This window comes from Cervus elaphus, chromosome 4 (assembly GCF_910594005.1).
Source record: "Cervus elaphus chromosome 4, mCerEla1.1, whole genome shotgun sequence".
Classification (NCBI taxonomy): domain Eukaryota; kingdom Metazoa; phylum Chordata; class Mammalia; order Artiodactyla; family Cervidae; genus Cervus; species Cervus elaphus.
Window position 1 is genome coordinate 6,279,504 of NC_057818.1, and position 19,125 is coordinate 6,298,628.

Here is a 19,125-nt window from a genome sequence, read left to right on the forward strand (position 1 = left end):
TTACTGGAATGAAGAGGGAGCTATTGGCTGACTTCTGAGAGAATTCAGGAGTATTCTCTTAGACAATCCCAATTTAAGACTTTCCAGAGGTCACTTCAGCCTGAAATCCAGCCACATTGTTCCTGATTGATGCTTCACACCCCTCAATGCACAACTGCCTACACGTCATTGAGCTAGTGTACCGTAGCAGACGGAACTTAACGTACCAACCCTCCACTGAGCCTCATGTGGGACTGATCAGGGATGGAAGCAGCTTCATGGACCAGAAATCATCGCTCTGACAAAATCCCTACTAAGCACTGAAGACAAGGGAGTAAATATACACACACACTCTCACTGTGCATTCTCCCTGGTGCACACTCACGGGCAATCTGGAAAGAATAGGGGCTCCTCAGTCAAACCGTTGACAGAAAGCATACCTCTGAAATCCTGTCACTATTAGAAGCGGTCCATAAGCCCTCCCAAGTGGCCATAAGGCCACCAAAAGGGTAAAACTCATACAACAGAGGGCGACTGGTTAGCTGCCCAAGCTGCAAAAAAGCCAGCAAAGAAGGTGATGATCAAGCTTTGATGAGGTCAAGGAGGAATCAGGAGTCTGCCAAAGGCACGCCCACAAGCGCCCGGGTTAGGCCTGGGCTCCTAACCTGCATAGTCTCGCCCACAGAGCCCCATCCTCGGAAGTGAGGTCAGCTCCGCCTTTCGCGGGTTTGGGCAGGGCCTGGTCAGCCTACACATTGCCTTCGCAAACTCACCCCTCTGCGCCACGAGCTTCCCTTTTTCCAGAGGCCGCCAAGCCCTTAGGCTGCCTGAATCCCCAGACACCCACGAAAACTTCTTGCCTCTGAGAGGCCCGCCTTTCGCCTTGGCAACCGAACCCCTTAAGTTGGCCAGCCTGCGCACGGCACTCCGATTGCGGGCGGCCCCTGTCCGTCAAGCATTTTCTCTCTGTCCAGTGTCCACTCCACCTTCCTGCCCCTGCCTTTCCTGGAGGATAACGGAGGATGAAGTTTCCTCCATTCTGGAGCGCCCCATCTATCAAGACTTAGGCTGCGAGCTTACTCCAGGGCAGAGAGGAATAGGCCCCAGCCTTCCATTGGGTCCGGAGAAATGTCAGTCAAGGGATGGGCGGGTCCAACAGCGACCTGACGCAAGGTTTCTGTGGAGACACTTCTCAGACGGAATGGGGCGGGACGACCTGAGGGGACCGGCTTCGCTACATTGGGCCACAGGCGAGGCAGCCCGCCTTCCGTACTCCGGATTGGCTGAGCGCGAGCCGCGCCCCCCTCACGCCGGCGGCTTTCGCACGAGAAGTGGGCCCATTTCACCCCAGTTGTAGCCACACGTGCCCTCGCGGTGGGAGTGAGTGCAGTCCGGGCCGGCCAAATCCGTCGTAGACCCAGGAGCAGCGCGGGCCTCTTCAACGGTAAGGGAACACGAGTGGGAGGCGGAAAGGAGGGGTCCGGCGCCCGAAGGGCGACTAAAGCTCCGCAGCCGGAAGTACCTTCCGAGCGGCGTCGCATCCGGAAGTGTGGCAGGACGGCAGCCACACCCGGAAGTGTGGTGCTTCCGGGACTACGGGAACTAATGGTACCTGGCCAATTGAGATGCAGAGTTAAAACAGGTGTTTGTATATCTTTATTTGCTGAGGCGGTAGAGCCTTCCTTTGCGGGAAGTGTTGGAGGCTGCAAGTATGTGGTCGTGTTTTTGAATGTTTCATCCTGTTGAAACGCCAGGGGAGAACGAGCCCCAGGCGTGTGTGCAAGGAGGCCAGGCTGAGTAAAAGCTTTAAAGAAGTTTCTTTTGCTGCCGGTCACCCTCCATCCCCCCTCCCCCACAGGGATGTGCAGATGGAGGCCGGAGGAGACACTGCTGCCCCCGCCCCTGGGGATGCGGAGGACTTGGAGGAGATGCGGTTCCCCAGTGAGGAGGCTGAAGACGGTGGAGGGGTTCACAGGGACTTGCCCGATCCTGGAGATGCAAGCTTGGAGACAGCAGGTATACATTCCCTTCACTAGGGTCCTGGAAGGAATTCCTAGGAGGTGTTATCCTTGGAGAAGGTTCTTGGGGGCCCAAAGAGGAGTCTTTGGGACTCGGGGAAGTAGTTTAAACCATACTTTGGGTCAGTGGGAAGTCATTGTGGGCTCAAGTTGTAGTTTAAATAATTGAGGAGTGAAAAGGAAATAAGCGAGTGTCAATGGATGTTCGCTGGGGAGGTGGTGTGAACATAGGCCATTGAAGAATCAGAAAGGGATCCATTGGGGTTAGAGAGGGACCCTGGGGGTTTATGCTGTTTAGATCAATGATGACCAAAAGAAAGTTAATATGGTCAGGGAAAGTGAAAGTCACTCAGTCCTGTCCGACTCTTTGCGACCCCATGGACTAAACATTCAGTCCATGGAATTCTCCAGGCCAGAATACTGGAGTGGGTAGCCTTTTGCTGGAGTCCAGCCCCAGCGGGTCCAGGAGTACCCAAGGGATGAGTGGCGTCGACAAGGAAGGAGACAGACACACACAGAAGGTTGCGTGGAAGAAAAAGCTTTTTTTATTTTTAGGACAGCTCAGTTTTTATAGAATGAACATTACGTCCCCCTCAAGTCACCACATATTACATCAGATACTGGTTTTGTGCTTCTGTCAATATTTTTCTTCCCCATGTTTTTCTCCTATGTATTCATCTAGAACATTTCCGATTACAGGGTTTTTTCTTGAATGTCCCATACATTAGTCTTCTTGCCTCAATGGCCTAACATTTTCACTCTAACAAAAACAATGTTCCACAAATTTCAGGTATATTATGAATTCTTTGGACAATAAAACAATACATGGGAAGGGCTACACAAACATGTTTGACATTTCTGAGAATAGTACCATATGAAAGCCCTGATATTTTTCTTTACCTGAAACTACAAAACCTCAGTCTACAATGATTAACTATGAAGCAGCAAAACACCTCTATTAATGGTGAGGTAATGGCAGTGAAGCTGGTTAATATAAATCTTCTATTGAAATCCTATGTAACTGCAAAAATAGCCATAATATTCCATGTTATTTAAAGGAAGGGAAACAATGGACAAATAGCAAGGAAATAGCAATAATGAAAACCCTCTCAACTAAGGAGCAAGTAAACTGAAGCAGTACATCTACTTCTAAATCTAAATGCCTCTACTCTTTTCTATTCTAGAACATTATAATCTTTTAAGCAAGCAGCCAAACTATGCCTGTGGCCTTTTCCTTTTTGACTTGATGTTTATGGTTGTATCCTGAGCCAGAGCAATCATGAGCATTTCTAAATAGACTTGAACTTTTCCAGGGAGGCCTGATCACTATATATTACGTTTCCAAAAATTAATAGAAAGTCCAACAACAGTAAGACAGAAAGAGGAAAGGGACATACCGGGCCCCCAGGACAACCCCAAGGGGAAGAGCTGCCTTGCAGGTTCCTCTCTCATCCCGTGACCTTGTCACGGATTGGGTGCATCCCGGCGGCTCCCGACAACCTTTCCCTTCTCCAGGGGATCTTCCCAACCCAGGGATCGAACCCAGATCTCCCGCGTTGCAGGTGGATTCTTTACCAGCTGAGCCACAAGGGAAGCCCTAATATGGTCAAAGGGGGACTATTTAGAAGTTAGTCTGGGGGGCTTTAAAGTTAGTTTGGGGGCTTTAAATTACTGAAGTGGGAAAGGGGATCTGTGGAGGCCAGTGGACACTCAAGAGTATTTACATCTTTGAGGAGTTGATGGCAATTGTTGGAGGGAATCTTTAAGGAGCCAGATCTTAGTGGATTTAACGGTGATCATTGTTGGGGAGACAGTGGACATCAGTGAGACAATTAGAGAGTCAGAGGACCAGTAGGAAGATCTTTAAAGACCCCAGTGTATATGTAGTGGTATAAAGTGGAGGATTAGCAGAAATCATTGGGGAATGAGTGCTCATTGACAACTTCGGAATTAGTGGATGTTGATGGGGTCGTTGGGAAGGATCATTGAACATTACTGAAAATCAGTAAGGGTGGTTGTCTTTGAGAACTTGGGAAGTATTTGCATGTATTGGGAGGAGGTAATTGGGGACTGTCCTTGAGAGATCGAGGGAATATGAGGTCATTGGGATTTTATGGGAAAAGTATTGATACATAGTTGCCAGTGGATAATAGGGGTTGTCAGTGGGGATCAGTGGACATTGACTAAAATAAATGGGAGGGTAGTCAGTAGAGGGCAATGAAATTGTGGATTTCACTGTTGAATGTTAATGATGGTCATGGGGAAGGGCAATAGAGGTCATTCAAGTCCTCTGTGTTAGTGTATATTTTTACGGTGGTTATTGTAGGGAGGGGGTGGATATCAGTGAGGATAAAGGGGAGTCATATCAATGAGAATAAAGGTCAGGCAAGTCAGTAGAGGTCATTGGAAGTCTTGGCTGTTAGTGGAGGTCAATGGTGGTCATTGTTGGGAATGCAGTGGACATGGAGTAGATTAAATTGTGGGTTGGGGCAGTCATTGAAGGTCATTGAAGATCTAGGTGTTAGTTATGTTAATGTAGGGTCACTGGAATGTTACCAAGCAGCAGTGGGAACAAATAGGAAGTTGGGGGAGTGCTAAAGATCTGGATGTTAGTGGATAATCATAGCAGTCTTTGGGAGAATTAGTGGTCTTCCCCAAGAATATAAATGGGTGACCAGGAGAGTCACTAGTGTCCTTAGGATCAGTGGACATCAGTGAGAATAAATAAGGGGTTAGGGTAGTGAGGGGTGCATAACTGCTGACACAGCTGTTAGTAGGTATAATGGAGGCCATTAAGTAATGAGCGGATGTCAGGAGAGTAAATGAGGGGTCAGATTAAATGGGGGTTCACTGAAGATGAAGATATTAATGATTATTCACAGGTGTTGGGGTGCTTTGCAAACTTGGGAATGGCAGTTATTGAAAGGGGAATAATTATTTGGTAGGGAAATAGAGGGTTCGGTAATGAAAGTTAGATGGGCTTATTGGAGTTTTTTGCAGGGGAGGTCATTGAAACCTAAGTGTTAGTAGATGTCATTGAGGGGCAGAGGAGACACCTGGAGGTGTGTGTCAGTGGCAGGGATCACTGCAGGGCTGCTAGGGATTTGTTAATTCTGTGGACACATGGGGTTGGGGGGGTCCACAGGCAGATGACTTACTGGAGGCTCCCTTTCAGGATCCAAGACCAAGGACCAGTCACCTAGCCTGCTGCTCCAGTCAGAGGCTCCATCATGCACCTGTGGGCTCTGGAGCCCCGCGGCCTCCGAGGGCAGTCCTCTGGGCTGCCCTGAGACTGGCTTAGGGGGCCCGGGCGGGGACCCGAGCGATGAGGACTGGCGCAGCAAACGGAAGCACGTGTTTGTGCTGAGTGAGGCGGGCAAACCCATCTACTCGAGGTATGGCAGCGTGGAAGCCCTGTCGACCACCATGGGTGTGATGACAGCCCTGGTGTCCTTCGTGCAGAGCGCAGGAGATGCCATTCGCGCCATCTATGCTGGTGAGCACAGGGGCAGGAAGCAGGCAGGCGACAGTGACTGGGACCTTGGCTGTCTGGGAGGAGGTCTGTCTGGCTGGCTGCCTGCCTAGGGGACTACAGGTCCCCTAGGAGCTAGTTAGGAGTGAGTCAGTGTGTGTGGAAGCTGGCCAGGCATCTGTCCAGGGGGTCTATCTGTCTGTTTACCCTGCTGAGTTCTGATTGATCAACTCACTGGGATGTAAGTAACTGGCTGGATACTTCCTTGTTGCCTGAGAGCCTGAGGGTGGGGGCTGTGTGAGTTGGGTGTTTTTCCACCTCTGTTAGTTTTGCTTTCTCCATCTTCCCCACCACATGCTGTATGCCTGATTCTTAACCATCCCATCATATCTCTGCAAATGTCCCAACTCCCCCAGTTTGTCCTTACCCTAGTCCTGGTGCCCCTGGAGTGACAGAGTGGGCTTGGACCAATTGTGTGTGCCTTTCAGGGGGAAGGGTGGAAGAGCCCCACGTGACCCCCTCGTGTCACCACTGACCCATCTCCCTCGACCGTCCCTTCCCTCCCCCAGAGGACCACAAGCTGGTGTTCCTACAGCAGGGCCCGCTGCTGCTGGTGGCCGTGTCAAGGACTCCTCAGTCAGCCGCCCAGCTGCGTGGGGAGCTGCTGGCCGTGCACGCACAGATCGTGAGCACCCTGACGCGCGCCAGTGTGGCCCGCATCTTTGCGCGCAAGCAGAACTACGATCTCCGCCGCCTGCTGGCCGGCTCGGAGCGCACCCTGGACCGACTTCTGGACAGCATGGAGCGGGACCCGGGGGCCCTGCTGCTGGGCGCCGTGCGCTGCGTGCCTCTGGCTCGCCCGCTGCGGGATGCGCTGGGCGCGCTGCTCCGACGCTGCACGGCGCCCGGCCTGGCCCTCTCGGTCCTGGCGGTGGGCGGTCGCCTGGTGACAGCCGCCCAGGAGCGGACGGTGCTGGCCGAGTGCCGGCTGGACCCCGCCGACCTGCAGTTGCTGCTGGACTGGGTGGGGGCGCCGGCCTTCGCCGCGGGCGAGGCCTGGGCGCCTGTGTGCCTGCCTCGCTTCAATCCTGATGGTTTCTTCTATGCCTACGTGGCCCGCCTGGACGCCATGCCCGTCTGCCTGCTGCTGCTGGGCACCGACCCCGAGGCCTTCCATGACATGGCCACCTGCCGGCGCCTGGTCGAAGAAGGCATGCACTCGCTTGGAGCCATGCGTGCCCTCAGGGAGGCTGCCAGCTTCTCGAATGCTGCATCGGCCAGTGCCTCGGCCTACAGTGTGCAGGCTGTGGGTGCTCCCGGCCTCCGGCACTTCCTCTATAAGCCACTGGACATCCCTGACCATCACCGCCAGCTGCCCCAGTTTACCAGGTGGGCTCTGCCCCTGTGGGCAATTGGCTGGGTGGGGAGGCTTATCTAACTGGAAGGTTCAGCCGCTCAACAGACAAGACTCTGGAGACAGAGCCGGCCGTGCTGTCTAGAAATGCAGTAGAATGGGTCTCTGCCTGATGTGGGAGTCCCAGCCTCCAGCCCCCAGAAGTCCCCTGTCCTGATGGAGAGGAACTCCCCAGGACTCCAGGAATCCCCATGTTTGATGGGAAGGTTAGGCCCTAAGAAACCTCCAGGCTAATGGGGGAGGAGGCTCAGCTCCCTAACTTCTATTGAACTCCCTAGACAGAGGGGAGATGGGCCAGCCGAGAGAGCTCTAGACTGACCCAGTCCCCCACTCTCCTCCGTCACTGCAGCCCCGAGCTGGAGGCCCCCTACAGCAGAGAGGAGGAGCGACAGCGCCTGTCTGACCTGTACCACCGCCTGCACGCCCGGCTGCACAGCGCCTCCCGGCCGCTGCGCCTCATCTACCACGTGGCTGAGAGGGAGACCCTTCTGGCCTGGGTGAGTTGAGCTGGGCTCTGAAGGAGTTGATTCCCGCACTGCAAGCCTTCTTTCCCTCCACTGTGTTCCCTCCAGCCACAGCAGCCTCCTTCAGGCACACCACACCTTTGCCTGGGCTGTGGTTTTATATCCAACACTGTCCCTGTCGCTCCGCCTGTCTTTGTTTTTAAATATTTACTTGGCTGTGCTGGGTCTTTGCTGTGGCATGCAGAATCTTTCTTTAGCTGTGGCCTGTGGGATCTAGTTCCCTGCCCCGGGACCGAATCTGGGTCCCCAGCATGGGCAGCACAGAGTCTTAGTGACTGGACCACCAGGGAAGTTTCCCGCATGTCTCTGAATCCCATCAGCCTCCTGTCTGAAACCTCTTAGACTCATCCTCCTATTGACTATTCCCTCATTAACCACCAGTAGAGTGCCTTCCCCTCTCAGGGGGTCCCATTAACTATGATCACTTTGCCTGTCAATTTCACATCAGCCCCGCCCTCTGTGGTCGTGGGAGGTTGAGCTTTGACTCTGTGTGTCCCCAGCACTTGAGCACTATAGGCTTGGTTCCATTCTGTGCCTTCCACTTGGGGTATCCTTCCCCGGGGTCTCTTCAGGGCTGCTGTCCACACTTCTATTAAAAGTCAGCTATGCAGGGGGTTTGGTCAATGTGACTCCATTGGAGATGGCACTTCCCTTAGATTCTGACATTTAGTGCACATTTTTAAACTCATTTATTGCATGTCTGTTATGTATCAGACATTATTCTAAGCTGAGAATTTTATTAAAATATTTTTTTTTGTTTTCATTTTCAAGCAACTTTAAACTCACAAAGAAGTTGCAAAAAATTATGTGAAGTAGGTCTTTGACCTAGTTTCTTCAGATGTTAACATAATCAGAGGAACTCATCAAAATCAGGGAATTAACATCAGTGCAATCACAGCTTATCCACCGGCTTCATTCAAACTTCACCAGTCGTCCCACTCATGTCCTTTCACTGGCCCAGGATCCAGTCCAGGAGCACATGTTCAGATTGATTGTGTCATCCTAGTCTCATTTATTCTGGAACATTCCCTTGGTCTTTTTTGTCTTTCACGACCTGGGAATTTTTAGAAGTACCATCCAGTTGGTTTGTAGAATGGCCATCAAGTTGTTTTCTTCTAATAATGTTGTGTCAGGTCATGCATCTTGAGCAAGCCTCTCACAGGAGTGATGTTGTGTCCTCTGTGTCGGATCAGGAGGACCACGACATCACTGTGTCCCATTGTTGACACGACTTCTGTTCACTTCATTAAGGTGGTATCTGCCAGGTTTCTCCACTTTGTAGTCAGCCTTTTCACCGTTTGTAATTAGTCAGTATCTTGTGGTGATTAGGTCAGTGTTCTCTTTTTCACCATATTTTCATCCACTAATTTTAATATCCATGAATGATTTTTGCCTGTGACAGCTGTTTCTCTGGCATTTACCATATGGTGATTTTTCTCATTTCATCCTAACGTCTATGTTTATTGGTCAAGATTCTGCTGTATGGAAGAGCTTTCCCTGCTCCTGTTTATTTGTTGAATTTTAAATTGCATGTCATGGATTTTTCTTGAATTCAGTGAGCTAGAATCTTTTCCTGTCTTTTATTTTTGTGCTCAAACTCTCTCTTATTTAGTCAGTGGAAGCCCTAGATTAGGCAGACTGGCCCCTATATCTTTTTCCTTTTTTTTTCTTTAAATAAATTTTTTGACTGCTCTGTGTGGGCATGTGGGATCTTAGTTCCCTGACCAGGGATCAAACCCATGTTCCCTGTGGTGGAGTATGAACCACTGGACCGCCAGGAAGTCCTCCCCCTGTGTCTTTTTGACACGTCTGTATCACTGCTTAAGTACTTCTTACTTCCTGGCCTAAGACAGTCCAAGCCTATTTTGTACTTTGTCTGTGCCTGTCCTGAAATCCACCATCTGTCCAGGGGGTCCTTGAACCTTTTAGTAGAGGATGGTATTTCAACGCCAGGATCGGGTAGTCCCAGGATTTTAAATCAGGTGGTCAGGAAGTGCCATCTAAGTGCAGGGGGCGGTCACAGGGCATGTGGGTATCGCGAGGAACAGAGGGAGAGGATGTGGAGTGCCGTGAGGTGAGGTGGGCCCGGCTGTGTCTGAGGAACAGCAGGCAGGGGCTAGAGTGGCTGGAGCAGGAGTGAGGGGAGAACGAAGAGGTGCTGTGGAAAGGTGCTGGTGACCGGGTCCGCAAGCCTCTCAGGTTGGCATGAAGATTAAGTTGGATTAATCCTCATATTACACCCAGCCTACAGATGATAAAAACATAAGTGTGTGGAACTTAAAACAGGACTTTGTATACAACAATTACTCATTACACGTTAAGCACTGTTGTCACTGTCTCCAGTCCACAGATGAGTGAACTGAGGTCCAGAGAGTGTACACACACACACACACACACACACCCCACCCAGTTGAAGCCACTAGATCCAGCTGATCCCCCGGCTGAGGTCCAGAGAGTGTACACACACACACACACACACACACACACACACGCTGAGGTCCAGAGAGTGTACACACACACACACACACACACACACACACACACACACACACACACACACACACCCCCACACCACCCAGTTGAAGCCACTAGATCCAGCTGATCCCCCGGCTGAGGTCCAGAGAGTGCACACACACACACACACACACACACACACACACACACACACCACCCAGTTGAAGCCACTAGATCCAGCTGATTCCCCGGCTGAGGTCCAGAGAGTGTACACACACACACACACACACACACACACACACACACACACACACACACACACCACCCAGTTGAAGCCACTAGATCCAGCTGATTCCCCGGCTGAGGTCCAGAGAGTGTACACACACACACACACACACACACACACACACACACACACACACACACACACACACACCACCCAGTTGAAGCCACTAGATCCAGCTGATTCCCCGGCTGAGGTCCAGAGAGTGTACACACACACACACACACACACCACCCAGTTGAAGCCACTAGATCCAGCTGATCCCCCGGCTGAGGTCCAGAGAGTGTACACACACACACACACACACACACACCACCCAGTTGAAGCCACTAGATCCAGCTGATTCCCCGGCTGAGGTCCAGAGAGTGTACGTACACACACACACACACACACACACACACACACACACACACCACCCAGTTGAAGCCACTAGATCCAGCTGATTCCCCGGCTGAGGTCCAGAGAGTGTACACACACACACACACACACACACACACACACACACACACACACACACACACACACACACACACACCACCCAGTTGAAGCCACTAGATCCAGCTGATTCCCCGGCTGAGGTCCAGAGAGTGTACACACACACACACACACACACCACCCAGTTGAAGCCACTAGATCCAGCTGATTCCCCGGCTGAGGTCCAGAGAGTGTACACACACACACACACACACACACACACACACACACACACCACCCAGTTGAAGCCACTAGATCCAGCTGATTCCCCGGCTGAGGTCCAGAGAGTGTACGTACACACACACACACACACACACACACACACACACACACACACACACACACACACACACACACACACACCACCCAGTTGAAGCCACTAGATCCAGCTGATTCCCCGGCTGAGGTCCAGAGAGTGTACACACACACACACACACACACACACACACACACACACACACACACACACACACACACACACACACCACCCAGTTGAAGCCACTAGATCCAGCTGATCCCCCGGCCCAGTCATGATAGAGTAGCATCCACTTACCTGCTTTAGCCCAGTGACCAGGTTGGAGCTGCTACCAGGTACATTTTCTAAACAGGAGGCAGGTACGGGGCTAGGGTAGGATGGACAGCACTGAGCTTGGCCAGCCCGGGACCAGCTGACTCTCTCTCCTCTCAACCCCGCAGGTGACCTCCAAATTTGAACTGTATACCTGCCTCAGCCCCCTGGTGACCAAGGCAGGCGCCATCCTCGCAGTAACCAAACTCCTGCGTTGGGTGAAGAAAGAGGAGGATCGGCTCTTCATTCGTTACCCACCCAAGTACTCCACGCCCCCAGCAGCCCCCGTGGCCTCCACGGACCAAGCGTCCCACAATGGCTTGTTCACTGGCCCTTGAGAGGCAGAGCTCCCAGACTGGGCAGTGTTGAGAACCACCACCTTGGGCTCTTACCTTCTGTCTTCACCCTGGAAATGGGGCAGGGTTGGGGGGCTGGTGGCGGCAGTATGTCTGTGTGTGCTCATTCAGTCACGTCCAATTCTTTTGCAACCCCACAGACGGTAGCCCACCAGGCTCCTCTGTCCATGGCGTTTCCCAGGCAAGAATACCCGGGTGGGTTGCCGTGTCCTGTGGCTGGTCCCTGTCTCCCTGGGCAGTGCAGCAGGCTCTGGGGGGCTGCCCACCAAAGACACATGGGTGGCAGTGTGATTGCACACAGGTGAGCAGGCTGCCTCCCCAGCCCCCTCATGCCCCTCCACCTCTGGGGAAATCCTTAAGACTCCCTCTCCCCCTCCCTCTGCCTTCATCTCCTCCACTTGGATGGTGTTGCAGCCTCTGTCAGGGACCGTCTCCTCCTTTCCTGGACATCACATGCTCAGTCCTGCGTCAGGGGCCTGCCTCCTCCCTGGGATTTCAGCCCAGAGTGTCTAGGGCTGGCCAAGGTCTCCCTTGGTGGCCCACGGTGGTTCTGGAATTGGAAATGTAGGACCAAGTCTGTGCCCTGAAATGGCCTGAGGATATTTTAAAAGAAAAGAGAACTGCACATAAAAGGCCTAAAACCGATATCCACAAGGACATTCCTTTGCCCTTCATGTGCTTCATCTTTACCCAGTAAAAAATGACCCCATCAGTGCTGGCTGCTGCTAATAAGAAGACCAGCGTCTACCTGCCTATGTAACCCGGGGCAAAGTACCTGACTTCACACAGTGACTGAGATCCAGAATTTTTACAGATTCACTTAGCTTCCATGGCCCATTCTATTCATTCATGAGCTGGAGAGAACTAACCGCTCATAAGCTGTTAAATGAGGATTTGTGAACGAAAGGGGACTGCACCACTTGCCTACCACCGCGCAGCACCCGCACAGTTGTCCCAGACTTTCACAAACCACACAACCCAAGCAAAGATGAGAGGGAGACAGCAAGACCTGCCTGTAATTTTTACATGTGTGCAACACTCAACACCCCAACAACCAAGACCGTAGTCCTGCCTCAGGTTTCGCTAAGCTGGAGCTTGGAGCCTCGTGCTGCACGCGTGCGCGCTGTCGCTCAGAGATCTCTGGGTGGCCCACTTCGCCGAGCTGATCACCCGTCGCTCTTCAACTGATGCGTCAACCGATGCGCAGAGACGCACTGGACGCATGCGCACTGGACGCGTGCATGCTGTACCGCCTTTCTGCCCTCGCGTGGTATTGTTTTTCTTTTTTCTTTCAAACCAATCACCAAAGCGCACGCGTATCAGCTGCGTGCTGGAAAATGGCGGGGAAGCTGGAGCCTCGGGAAGTGAAGTCGCCGGAAGTCGTGGAGGACGGTGAAGGTAGTGAGGGCACGGGGCCTCTGGCATCCAGGGTCGAAAGGAGGGAACCTTCGTCCCCTTGCCCTAGTGCAGCGCGTAGTCACTCCGTCGTGTTCGAGTTTGCAACCCCATGGACTGTCGCCCTCCAGACTCCTTCGTTAAGGGGATTTCCAGGCAAGAATACCGGAGTGGGTTGCCTTCTCTAAGGGATCTTCCCAACCCAGGGAGGAAACGGATCTGCATTGCAGGTGAATGCTTTGCCGTCTGAGCCACCAGGGAAGACCATTGTCTCCTTACAATAATGAAATACTGGTACCAGTACTACAAAAAAAAAAATTATTAAAAACTGCTGTACCACAAAGTGGAGATAAATAACATGTATAGCCTCAGCATCTAGATTAACTTGTCAATTTTATTGGTTCTACGTGTGTTAAATAGATCGAATACTACAGTATTCATCTTTTCAAACAATTAAGGGGCGGACGATCTCACAAAACCCACTCAATTGCTGCCATATCTAAGAAAACTTAACAGTAATTCCAATATCATCATTTCACACCCTCCCAGCACATGCCACACTTTGCATGGCCTCTTAAATCTTAATCGTGGATGACCACTCTCAAGAGAGCTGCTTTTCTCCCGGGCATTTTGTTAATAATAACACCCCCACCCCAGTGAGGGGAAAGACAAAATTGTTCTCGAGGGAGTTGGAAATTGCAGTCTAGGCAAAAGAAGAAAATTGTCTTAAGACAATGATCCCCCGCTATGCCACTAGCACTTTTTTTAAACTAAACATTTTCAAAATGTACCTAAGCACAGAAAATATAATGAATGCCCAGGTACCAGTCACTGTGTATTAAGAGTTGTCAACTCTGCCCTCCTTTCATCTATCTCTGACCTTCCTACACACTCTTTAGACCACCTTACTGATAATAAACACTTTGGATTACATCTTTCCAAACATATCTGTGCAGATGACAACAATGATTATGTGCTTGAATATTGTCTGTCCTAGGATGTGAGCTTTTTGAGAACAGACCATTCATTACCATTTCCCCAGCACCTAAAACAGTGCCTACTTGGCAAAAGTAGGTGCTCACTTTTCTTTTTTTATTGTATGAATAATGAAATAACACTGAGAGTTCTCTTAGATTATGGCCTCATGTTGAGTGCAAGCTTTCAACAAGAAGATGCCAATAAATTGCCCTTATTGCACTTAGTATAGCTACCACCGTGGGGGGAAAGAAACCCTAGTATTTTTAATTTTTTTTTTAAAAAAGGAAGTTATGATTAACTTCACCAGCAATGGAGAAAATTGAAAAGCATATCAAGTTGCCATTTCTAAACCATCCAAATTGGCTTTAGAACAGGAAAAATATCTGCTATTGATTACTCTGGCAGAACAGGACTTCTTTTGCCTTGATAGTAGAAGTGGCCAGCAAAGGCTTTGCTGGAGGCAGTTTATCAGAATATGCAAAGCATCTAAAACGCTATTTCTGATCTTTGGTCTCCATGCTTGAGAATCATGGAATATACAGATGTGTGGACCAGGCAGGATCATTGGAATGTTGATGGCAGCAAAACGCAGAAACAATCATGGAAATGGCTAACTTTAAGTATACTCACGCATTATGGAATGCCTATGTGGTGGACATTTTTTTTTTAAGAGGCAGGAAAAAATAAATTTCAATTTGATTCATTACAGTTAATTTTAAAAGGAGACTATATGAATTCCCTGACAGTCCAGTGAATTAGGACTCAGCACTTTAACTGTTGTGACTACGGTTCAATCCTTAGTTGGGGAACTAAGATCCTCCAAGCCGTGCAGCACGGCCAAAAAAAAAAAGGGCGAACACCGTGATTCGTTAACACAGAGTAAGCTTCATAGGGATCATATTCTTATGAGGGAAAGCAAGTTGGAATTAAGAAAAAGAGGCAGTTCAGTTATACGATTATAGCTCTATGTGTGTTACATAGAAAAATGTCTGAAGGCTAAAGGCCTAACTGGTGACTCAACAAGGGACTTGAATTTTGGAGGTTGTACAGAAGTGAAAGCATTTTTTTAAATTTTAAAGGAAAATGCCAGTAGTACTGAATAACTTTAAAATATAAGAGGAAAAACTGTTGAATGGCATCTGGGGATTGTACATTAATATTGGTCAAGTTATTAACATCTATTTTGATGGTTATACTGGTAGAGTTCCCTTATAAATTAGAAATATGTACTGGAATATTAATAAATAGTGGGTTATGATGCCTGCAATTTGTGTGCAGAAATGCTCCCAAATGTGGAATCTGATACAGGGGCAGATAGCACTGTGGCCTATTTCTGCAGTTTTCATGTACGTCTGAAATTATTTCAAAATAAAATGTTTCAAAGGGGCTCATACTCCATAGGCTATTTTGTTTTGTCACATTGATTTTTTTAAAATTTTTGTCAAGATGTTACTTGAACTATTTAAAAGATTTACCGATCACTCATGATCTTACTGCATGACTAGGATTTACCGATCACTCATGATCTTACTGCGTGACTAGGACTAGAAATGCAGTGGAGAGGAAAAATGGAGCTTTCCCAGAAATGGTTGAACAAGCCAGCTGTGAGAGACATATGGGGACAATCATGGGAAACCACATGTGTTGTGGGTATTTGGTGATATAAATGATCCAATGATTAGTGATGATTGTTAATCTTGGTGAGACTCTAGAACTGCAGTCATCTAAGAAAATGTCTTCTAATAGTTGAGACTGTTTTTTTGAGACTCTTAATTAATTTCATCTAGGGATGAAATGTCATGAAGTCTGGGACCTACTTGAAAATATTTCAGCACACACATACACACACACAATAGCTGAAGCAAATATCAGTGGATGTTAATGATTGTTAGATCTGGGCAATGAGTAAACCAGAGTTCATCATGGTATCCTATCTAATTTCATGTGCATTTGGAAATCCTCATAATATTAAAAACAAGTAATCACAAACGCCTCCCTTTATTATTAAAGTAGATTTAATTTTTTGTTGTTGTTTTATTCCAAATACTAAGACTATTTGAAGAACTTAAAAGTATCCAGAGGAGACATACCAACCAGTGAAACCAGAGAAAGACAATAAGATTTAGAGCTAAGAAGAGAAGGGAGTTGCATTTAATTTCACATATTTCTGTAGTGCTTGAATGTTTTTAGAATGTTATTTGGGTAAGTGAAAATTAAAGCAATAGATGTGATAGTTCTTACCAAGCTCTAAGTGTCTTCCCCAAACTTGGAGTGACTTGAATAAGGGACTGTTGGTGAGAGGAGACTTTTACTTTTTACTCCTTGTTCTTCTACAGTTGTTTATTAAGTAATTTAAAAATTCAAATGCAAAATTAAATGAATACATCTAATATAAGGAAAAAGGATGTAAAGAAAGTGAACATAATACCAAATATTTCAGCAAAATTTAATAAGCTCAGGTTAACAGCCCCTGATTTACAGCATGAGTTTTAATGGCTGCAAAGAATTTTAGCCTATGAAGGTGCTGTAATCAACTAAGCTATCTTTAAGTTGCCTCCATATTTTAAGATTATGGACAATGAAACAGTCTTGCCCACCATCCTTAATTATTTCCTAAAATAGATGCCTTGAGGTGGAATTTCTGATCCAGAGGAGTTGAGTAAGTTTTTGGTATTTACTACCAGAAAGTTTGAAATGAAATACTGTTTTTGCCTATACGATTGGCAAAAGTGACAAAGGTTGAAAAAATATCTGAATGATAATAGTGTGAGGAAGGAGTCTTCCAGGGGCCTCTAGGGGGAGGGCAACTTTACCAAATTTAGTAACATACATGCCCCTTGATCCATCCAGTAGTCTTCTAGGAATTCATTCAGTAACATTCCCATGCATGCATAAAGAAGAATGTACCAGGATCTTACATTAGATTGAATTGTGTCCCCTTAAAATTCATGTCCACTCGAACTTCAATATGTGACCTTATTTGGAAACATTTGAGACTCTGTTAAGCGTCGTGCAGAATAAGGGTGTACCCTAATCTAATAACTGGTGTCATTATAAGAAGAAGGAAATTTGGACATACAAAGATAGAATTTAAGGTGAAAGACACAAAAGAAAGACCCACATAGAGGTACTGTTATGGCTTCTCAAGAAAACTAATACAGATAGTCACTGTGGCATTATTTGTAACAGCAAAAGCAGCAATCTAAGTGTCCATCAATAGGGGGCAACTTTAAAAGATCATTAGTATATATATATTATCAAATAGAAAAATGCAGGGACTTCTCCGGCGGTCTACTGGCTAAGTCTGCATTGTTCCCAACGCAGGGGGCCTGGGTTCAGTCGATCCCTAGACGGGGAACTAGATCCCATGTGCCGCAGCTAAGAGTTGACATGCTGCAACTGAAGATCCTGCATGCCACAACTTAAAAAGAAGATGCCACATGCCATAACTAAAGATCGCAAACGCTGCAATGAAGATTGAAGATCCTGCATGCCACAAGAACCGATGCAGTCAAACAAATAAATATTTTTTAAATAAAAAGGAAAGATATAAACTGTGAAATGCCATTTAGGACATGACACAATCTTTATCAGAAAAGTGGGCATATGCTTGTATGTGATTTGAATGATCACTGAGTACACATAAATAGCCTGTCATGCAGGTGGCCTTGCAGAGGGTAACTGAGGAACTTAGGTCTTGAGGGAGGGACTTTGCACTGTATACCAAAGTGGGTAAGCATTTCTTCATTTACTCTTTGGCTGTCATATGTGTTTTGTGAGCGTCTTTTCGTCTTCTCTGCTTAATTTTTCTAGGAGAGCAAGCAATGAGTCACTGGGAGTTGCCCCTTTCTCACTGATTTTACAAGAGTTTAAGATGTTGGTATTTTTGCTCTTTTTGTCGTTGTTATAAGTAACACAGGCTCACTTTAAAAAGTACCTAGAAATATATGTGGCAAAATTACGTTTGAATCAAGACCTAAATAAAGTCTGTTTTCATTAGAGTTGATTGCTATATGTCTCATCTGTTAATCTATAGTTCCTCTTCCCCTCTTTTCCTTCTTTGCAGTTTATTTGTTGAAGAAACCAGGTTGTCCTGGGTGTGGAATTTCCCAGCATCTGGATGATGCTGACTTCATCCCCATTGTGTCATTTAACATGTTTTCCTATTCCTCATATTTCCTCTGAATTGGTATTTAGAAACAGAAACCTGATAGTATTCCTTTTTCTTTTTTATTGGTTGGGGTCGGGGACAGGGAGCAGAGTCCTTCACAGGTGGTGTTGTGTTCTTTCATCAGGAGGCTCACAATATCCAGGTATCTTTTGTGGATGTTAGCAGCCATTGCTAAACCATGTCCTAAACCCATCGCTTCTTTCAGAATTTGCAAATTGTGGCCTAAAGTTATTGGAAAGAAATTCATATGAAATCATTCTGTCCTGTCACATTGCCTGCAACTTCATGCTGGTTGAGAACAACAGCAACAAAAGTGCCTCATCTTCTCTCACCCCTGAGTTTTGCTAAGGGTGGTGTTCCGTGACCTCCTGGGGAGAACTGACCCCCCTAGAGGTTCTGATTCACCCACCACACTCCTCGGCCTCAGAGACAAGAGACAGGGGTCCTGTAGGAACTCTGCTCTGGCTGGAGGGCTGCCCCTCGGCCGATCCTTGGTTCAGCCAGGGGTGCTCTCAGAACCTGCTGAGACTTTCTTCCTCCCTTCCCAGACAAGTGTGGCCCTTCCCTCAGTCGCCTGTCACTCTCACTGCATGCTGTAATTCTCGTTTTCATTCCACAGGTCAGACCGAGTCTTCAGAGAAGACCAAAGACTTGCTGGAAATGGTGAAAAAGCTGCAGAAAGGTCATGTGTCTTCTTGTGTCTGTGGCTTAGCCCAAAGAGGTTTTAAGACAGGAAGATGTGGTTCAATCTCCGACCCCTCAACTCACAACCTTGGGAAATTATCCCATTGCACTTTCTCCCTCTTATACCACTTCTTTCAACCAAAAGCACAGCTTCGAAATTCAAGACGTATAAGCTACTCCCCAACACACAAATGCATGTGTGCATATACACACACACACACACAGCCATCCATTTCCCTGACCCATAGGCCAGCAGCAACTATTTTTAAATTCTCTGGTATTTTTCTGGAGATTTAAAAAAATTCCATTTTGGGTGTATATTCTTTGTCCTTTTTTATATGCAAATGGAAGCTGG

At 48.0% G+C, this 19,125-nt stretch overlaps 2 protein-coding genes across 3 annotated transcripts in view; both read left to right on the forward strand.

Annotated features, from left to right (window-relative positions):
- Nucleotides 1–1,190: 1,190 nt before the first annotated feature.
- MON1B (MON1 homolog B, secretory trafficking associated) lies at nucleotides 1,191–17,916 on the forward strand. 2 transcript variants are annotated; one of them, XM_043898098.1, is made up of 6 exons: nucleotides 1,191–1,423; nucleotides 1,838–1,995; nucleotides 5,173–5,493; nucleotides 6,039–6,858; nucleotides 7,233–7,380; nucleotides 11,315–17,916. In XM_043898098.1, the coding sequence occupies exons 2-6, from the start codon at nucleotides 1,848–1,850 to the stop codon at nucleotides 11,522–11,524; spliced, it is 1,647 nt and encodes a 548-aa protein (XP_043754033.1). In that variant the 5' UTR covers nucleotides 1,191–1,423; nucleotides 1,838–1,847; the 3' UTR covers nucleotides 11,525–17,916. The 2 variants fall into 2 exon arrangements, with proteins under 2 accessions (XP_043754033.1, XP_043754034.1); XM_043898099.1 differs by lacking the exon at nucleotides 1,191–1,423 and adding an exon at nucleotides 1,504–1,621.
- Nucleotides 17,917–18,724: 808 nt separating this feature from the next.
- SYCE1L (synaptonemal complex central element protein 1 like) overlaps nucleotides 18,725–19,125 on the forward strand; it is a 92,242-nt gene continuing 91,841 nt past the window's right edge. Inside the window, exon 1 of the mRNA XM_043898100.1 lies at nucleotides 18,725–18,768. Coding sequence (XP_043754035.1) covers nucleotides 18,747–18,768 — 22 coding nt within the window. The 5' untranslated portion in view covers nucleotides 18,725–18,746. The remainder of the gene's footprint in view (nucleotides 18,769–19,125) is intronic.

What these genes read in the sequence shown, in the direction of transcription:
- MON1B (XM_043898098.1), top strand. Translation starts at nt 1,848, where the DNA reads ATGGAGGCCGGAGGAGACACTGCTGCCCCCGCCCCTGGGGATGCGGAG. An exon ending in TGCAAGCTTGGAGACAGCAG is followed by an intron (nt 1,996 to 5,172) that starts GTATACATTCCC and finishes GCTCCCTTTCAG; the next exon opens with GATCCAAGACCAAGGACCAG. An exon ending in CATTCGCGCCATCTATGCTG is followed by an intron (nt 5,494 to 6,038) that starts GTGAGCACAGGG and finishes TCCCTCCCCCAG; the next exon opens with AGGACCACAAGCTGGTGTTC.